Source organism: Eutrigla gurnardus, assembly GCF_963514095.1.
Source record: "Eutrigla gurnardus genome assembly, chromosome: 16".
NCBI classification, from domain to species: domain Eukaryota; kingdom Metazoa; phylum Chordata; class Actinopteri; order Perciformes; family Triglidae; genus Eutrigla; species Eutrigla gurnardus.
In genome coordinates, this window is record NC_139927.1 from 1,724,209 (window position 1) to 1,731,208 (window position 7,000).

The following is a 7,000-nucleotide window of genomic DNA, read 5'->3' on the forward strand; positions in this document are numbered from 1 at the left end:
AGAGACCAACTATGTACAGTTACTGTAGTACAGTCTGAGGTACTTTTACTTTCCCTGTAGTATCCACTACTACTTGATACTTTTACCGCATTTATCTGACGGCTTTAGTTTCTGATTACAGATTCAATCTTCATAAATATGATTAGCTATTAAAAATAAATGATCTCATTATTACATTTATATTCATTATATTAGTTTTGATACTAAAGGTACATTTTGATGATAGTACTTTGACATGAGTAAAGGATCAGAGTACTCTACTGACGATTTGTCAGTTTGATCAGACGGTTTCTTTTCATATCATTTCATTATGAGGTTGTTTTTGGATTTGTGAAAAGAATAAACTATAATAATATTAAAATAATATATAATAATAAATGCATATATGTAGAAATAATGATACAAAATATAGTAAATTATCATTTCTTAATTTTAAAAATATAAAATGCATACTGTTTGAGAATACAGAGATTTTGTTTCTTTCACTAATAGTTAAAGTACTCTAAAGTTTTTTTTTTTGTTTCTATAAATGTATATATTTAACATGTTTATCTGTAAAGATTTTCAGTTTCTTCATATCTTAATTCTATAACATAAACATAATTCATAACATACAAAATAGCAATTAACATGGATAATTTATCCGTTACAAATGTTTATAATATCAACATTATGGTGTCAAAAATTGTCAATTTCCTTTGTCAAAACAAAATGAAGTTAATTAACCATCAGTTTAACTGTTGGTTTGTTAACAGTTTATCAACAGCTTTACGTTAATAAACTGTTAACAAACATTTAAACGTTAATAATTTGTTAACAAACAAACAGTTAAACATTAATAACCTGTTAACAAACCGACACTTAAGATGTTAATAAATGGTTAATAAAGTTGATAAACTAACATCAGAAATGTATTCGTTCCAACTGTTCCCACGTCAGCAGCCAGACATCATCATGCCTTTCGGAAATACCCACAACAAGCTGAAGATGAACTACTCGTCGGATCAGGAGTATCCCGACCTCAGCAAGCACAACAACCACATGGCCAAGGTGCTCACGTCTGAAATGTACAGCAACCTGAGGGACAAGGAGACACCTAGTGGATTCACCCTGGATGATATTATCCAGACCGGCATTGACAACCCAGGTACCAACCCCTAAAACAGAGGTCTTCAATGTTTTTCAGGCCTTATATTGACACGGCGGAGGGACCCCATATCATATTGTATAAAATTGTGTTCCCTATTAAATCGGGCAACACAACATTTAACAAATAGGAAGAGTTATATTTGCTTATTATAGGTCATATTCATGTGAATGTGTATTTTGGTTCATATTTGACATTTTGGAAGAAAAAAACTTTGGGTTCAAATCATTTCACTGTCCTGCTGTTGAAGATCTCTGCTCTAAAACAACCCCCAACCCCCTAAAACAACCCCCAACCCAGGTACCAACCCTTAAAACAACGCCCAAACCCACCAAATTCTAGAGACTGTGTTTAAAAAAAAATGTGTTATTTCATTCAACTTTTTGTTTCAATTTGTTATATTTGTTGGATCTAGAGGAACTGGAGTGGAGGAACAAATACATATTTGCTGAGAATATTATTAGTTGCTTGTAAGAAATCAATATCGAAGAAATGGCTGAAGAGGGAGGCACCTAGTGTAGATGAATGGATTGATACTGTGTACAGCATCTTTGTAATGGAAAGAATTACTTTTAATCTAAGAACACAAAAAGAGGTATTTATTGAAAATTGGCAAAAATGGATTACATATGTCTCTACCATTAGACCGGATTTCAGGTAATCTCAGATTGGACCATCAGAATATTTTATGTATCAACTCTTCTCTCCACCTTTTCTTTTTTCACTTTCACGACGTTTACCAGTCCCCCTCATGTAGGCTTTTACTCTCCCCCTGATATCTTTTGCACTCGTCTATAGGTCTTCATGTTGATTGTTTGATTGTTTGTATGCAAAATCAAAAACCAATAAAAAGTAAATGAAAAAAAAAAACAACAACCCCCAAACCCTAAAACAACCTCCAACCCAGGTACCAACCCCTAAAATAATCCCCAACCCAGGTACCAACCCCCTAAAATAGCCTCCAACCCAGGTACCAACCCCCTAAAACAACCCCCAATGCAATTACCAACCCTGTAAAACAATCCCCAAAGCAGAAAAATACATCTACATCAATTACCTCATCTACATGAGGTAATTTCACCAAACCAGGTAACCTTTCTCAGAGTAGATATTTCCTGACCCTTCGTCAGGTCAGGTTTCTCGTGTTGTTTGTCACCTTCACACAGACATTGGACTTGAGCTGCTACTTAATAATAAACTTGTTAATTGGATTGACTCGTTAGATCGGTTAATTTCAGTTTGTTAATCCCCCACAGGGACGTTGTGTTTACTTCCTATCTGATCTCCTGATCCTCCTCATCAAATCCACCTGGATTTATTTAGCAGTCAAATCACACAATGGAGACACCAACTAATCCCAGATTATGAGAAAAATTAACAACTGCATCCCTTTGTTTTGAAGGAGGTCATCAGGCCAAAATGGACACTAGTCAGAAAGATGGTTGTGAACAGGAAATGATCAGTTGTTGTGTCCTGCAGGTCACCCGTTCATCATGACTGTGGGCTGCGTTGCCGGAGACGAGGAAACGTACGAGGTTTTCAAAGAGCTGCTGGACCCGGTGATTGAAGACCGCCACGGAGGATACAAACCATCAGACAAACACAAGACGGACCTGAACCCTGACAACCTGCAGGTTAACAGCAAACTCTTGTTGTCCATTGGTCGATCAGTCAGCTCAGAGGAACTGTTGGGTTCTACTGGTCTCTACTAATCTACTTGTCATCTACTGTGTTTCAGGGTGGAGATGATCTGGATCCAGACTACGTTCTGAGCTCTCGGGTTCGGACAGGACGTAGTATCCGTGGCTTCTGTCTGCCACCGCACTGCAGCCGCGGAGAACGCCGCGCAATCGAAAACCTCTCGCTTGAAAGTACGACATCACTTCCTCTGTGTCTGTGTGTCAGTCTTCCCCCACTTGACCATCACAGTTATAAACGGTTATTATCCAAAACGCCTATTTAATCAAAATCAAGTCGTCTGTTTTACCTAAATACCAAACTATTATGTTATTTCTGGGGAATCAGTCACAGCACAACAGGAGCTCAGTCTGTAGTGATCTGTAGTGATGATCTGTAGTGGTGATAGATAATAGTGATCTGTAGTGGTGATAGTTAATAGTGATCTCTAGTGGTGATAGGTAAAAGTGCTCTGTGGTGGGGATCTGTAGTAGTGATCTGTAGTGGGGATCTGTAGTGGGGATCTGTAATAGTGATCTCTAGTGGTGATCAGTAATGGCGATCTCTAATGGTGATCTGTAATAGTGCTCTGTAGTGTGGATCTGTAGTGATGGTCTGTAATAGTGATCTGTAGTGGGGATCTGTAATAGTGATCTCTAGTGGTGATCAGTAATGGCGATCTCTAGTGGTGATCTGTAATGGCGATCTGTAGTGGTGATCAGTAGTGGTGATCTCTAGTGGTGATCTGTAGTTTGGATCAGTAATGGTGATCTGTAGTGGTCATCTGTAATAGTGATCTTTAGTGGTGATCTGCAATAGTGATCTGTAACGGTGATCCGTAGTAATGATCGGTAATGGTGATCTGAAATAGTGATCTTTAGTGGTGATCTGTGATGGTGATCTGTGATAGTGATCTGTAGTGGTGATCTTTAGTTGTGATCTTTAATAGTGATCTTAAGTGGTGATCTGTGTTGGTGATTAGTATTTTACAATATATATTTATAATAGCAGAAGTGTATTTTCTCCGTCGTTAACACCAAACCCAACAGAGGGATTTTGTTTGCAGGTGAAATCTAGAGGTCAAAGGTCACTGTAACCTTATGTGGATTCTAATTCTCTGTATTGATTATTTAAGTGAAACGCCAGTCAGGTTGAACAACTTAACGTCCTGTCACTAGATTTCTACAAAGAGCTCAGCTGCACCCAAAGCTGAAGTCCAGGTAGTTGAAAGCTCCTGAAAGAAACCTAGTAAGTGGACTTTGATTCAGGATTATTAGTGAAAATGGTGTTCTGGAGAAGCAGAAACTGTTGGTTCTTTCATCGTCAGATTGTGATGTGACGGTGCGTTCAGGGACACTCCCATTTCTGGGGAATCAGTCACAGCACAACAGGAGCTCAGTCTGTAGTGATCTGTAGTGATGATCTGTAGTGGTGATCGGTAATAGTGATCAGGGAACGCTACACTACACTACAGGCATTCAGGGACACTCCCACTGCTGAGTCACTGGGGATCAAACTCTTCATCGGTCCACTTTTATTGAGATCTGATCTTTATTTAGAGGTTTTCCCATCATGCCTCAGTGATGGTCGGTGAGCGTGCCAGTGAATGCAGCAGCAGATCAAACTGTTATGTAACTGTGAGCTCCGTGTCGTCCTGCTGAGACTCTTAATGAGGCCGAGAGCTCAGACCACCTGAAACCTCTTTCATAGTCTAATGAGACAGCAGTGAACCGGACTGAACCAGACCGGCTTAGACCAGACCAGCAGACTCTCTGACCCCCCTGATGTTTGACGGCTAGCTGAACTGAAATATTCAAAGTGCATTTTAATAATAATAAAATATAATGATAATATAAAAAAATATAATATATAATAAAAAACAATAATATTGATAGGAGTTCATCAGTAGGTGTTGAGTTCCTAATTTATTTATTTGAATGTAACAATTATGACATAAAACGACGCCTTTAAATCAAAACCTAAAATAGTTTTGAATGTCTGAGTAATACATACATTGATAACAATTTAATAAATATATAGATTATATATTAATAAAATTAACAACAATAATAGTTAAATATAATAACAATAATCATAGAAAGAATGTATCAGAGTATTGTTCCATTCCTGATTCATTTAGGAGATGCCTTTAAAACTTAAATAGTTGAGTGTATTAATAATAAAACATGTAACAATACATATAAAAGCATTCATTTAACAATCAGATATAATAATGATATTTCATTAATATATGATAATAACATGTTCTGTTGACCTGCTGTCACCTGCTGTTTACCTGTGACCTCTGACCTCCTGCAGGTCTGGACCTGCTGGACGGAGACTTGAATGGGAAGTACTACGCTCTGAAGAACATGACCGAGGAGGAGCAGCAGCAGCTGATCGATGACCACTTCCTGTTCGACAAGCCTGTCTCCCCGCTGCTGCTGGCGTCCGGCATGGCCCGCGACTGGCCCGACGGCCGCGGCATCTGGTGAGTATGACCTCTGACCTGCTGCTGATATGGGCTCCAGAACACCTGTACAGGTGACTTGGCGCCCTGTAACCCCGCGTCTCGCCTGCAGGCACAACGACAACAAGACCTTCCTGGTCTGGGTGAATGAGGAGGATCACCTGCGAGTCATCAGCATGCAGAAAGGAGGCAACATGAAGGAGGTGTTCAACCGCTTCTGCACCGGACTCACCAAGGTCAGCACTCCACTTCCTGTCTGCACACTCACTTCCTGTCTACTTACTCACTTCCTGTCTTCACACTCACTTCCTGACTGACTCTCTCTGGCAGATTGAGGGCCTGTTCAAGGAGCGAGGTCATGAGTTCATGTGGAACGAACATCTGGGCTACGTGCTCACCTGTCCGTCCAACCTGGGGACGGGTCTAAGGGCTGGAGTCCACGTCAAGCTGCCCAACGTCAGCAAGCACGAGCAGTTCGGAGACATCCTGAAGAGGCTGAGGCTGCAGAAGAGGGGCACAGGTAAACCAGAACCAGAGGTACACAGGCAGACTGGGACAGCAGGCAGTGACAGCTTTATTTCATTCTATTTAACCATCATACAAGCAGCAACATAAAACTAGAAGGAGTCAGCAGCCATCAGCAGGCTGTTGGGGACGTGGACTTATGTGGACTGTGGAGAGGGTGAAAACCAGATTGAAATAGTTGCTAAAGGTTCTTGTGAAAGTGTACAGATAAAGATGGAGATTATTAGATCTGGACCAGGTGTCTGAAGTCCTGCAGTAAGACGAGCCGGAATAAAGGAAGCGTGGAAGGTTATGAGGGAGGAGAGGGAGGCAGGTTATGATTAATGGGTGGGGAGGGGGTTCATCCTGGCAGGCGGGGGCCAAACTACTGACTACTGTCATTAAAGGCCTACCTGTGACATAATTTCCTGTCTGTGTCTATCAGGTGGCGTGGACACGGCGGCCGTGGGCGGAGTCTTTGACATCTCCAACGCGGACCGTCTGGGCTTCTCCGAGGTGGAGCTGGTCCAGATGGTGGTGGACGGAGTCAACCTGCTGGTTGAGATGGAGAAACGCCTGGAGGCCGGAGAGAGCATCGATGACATCATACCTGAGCAGAAGTGAACTGTGTCACTATAACCTCTGATCTCTGACACCCCCCCCCCCCCCCCTCACTGTAACTAATCAGAAACCGTCCTGAAGCTGCAGGATATGTAGAGCCGCTCAGTTAGACTTCAGTCTTCCAACATGAAGGATTTTCTATTTCCTGTTGGACCCATCTAACACCTGAAACGTCAAATAAAGTCTGTGTGGCCCCGACTAAACCCTGCTGCTCCGTCTTCATTCTGCACACACTTCATACATTAACATTTAGAGCATTTACAGACACTTTTTTTGTCCAAAGCGACTTCCAAAAAGAACATTTGTCAGAGGAAATGAAACAACAATATATTGTGTCGGTATTGTAAGGATGTCAATAGAACAAGTCTCAAGCACCCCTAGTTGCTAGGTTACCACACTGCTGGTATATAACAATGATAGCTAGGGTAAGATGCTACATGAAGTACTATCTTTAAGTGCCAGGACATACTAACATAGTTGGTGCAGAAGTATTGTGGGTTTTTTTGGTGGGGGAGGTTTGGGAGCAATAGGGGGTAAAGGAGGAAGACTATGCAGTCCAGGTGAACTCTGAACAAGTAGTC

At 41.1% G+C, this 7,000-nt stretch overlaps 1 protein-coding gene across 1 annotated transcript; it reads left to right on the top strand.

Annotated features, from left to right (window-relative positions):
- Window positions 1-916: 916 nt before the first annotated feature.
- ckbb (creatine kinase, brain b) lies at window positions 917-6,627 on the top strand. Its single transcript, XM_084031017.1, has 7 exons — window positions 917-1,147; window positions 2,627-2,781; window positions 2,886-3,018; window positions 5,144-5,315; window positions 5,407-5,530; window positions 5,625-5,814; window positions 6,244-6,627. The coding sequence occupies exons 1-7, from the start codon at window positions 955-957 to the stop codon at window positions 6,420-6,422; spliced, it is 1,146 nt and encodes a 381-aa protein (XP_083887143.1). The 5' UTR covers window positions 917-954; the 3' UTR covers window positions 6,423-6,627.
- The last annotated feature ends 373 nt before the right edge of the window (window positions 6,628-7,000 follow it).

Excerpts from the sequence above, each read along its gene's own strand:
- ckbb (XM_084031017.1), top strand. The coding sequence starts at position 955 with ATGCCTTTCGGAAATACCCACAACAAGCTGAAGATGAACTACTCGTCG. Across the intron at positions 1,148-2,626 it reads GACCGGCATTGACAACCCAG|GTCACCCGTTCATCATGACT; the intron begins GTACCAACCCCT and ends TGTGTCCTGCAG. Across the intron at positions 3,019-5,143 it reads CGAAAACCTCTCGCTTGAAA|GTCTGGACCTGCTGGACGGA; the intron begins GTACGACATCAC and ends GACCTCCTGCAG.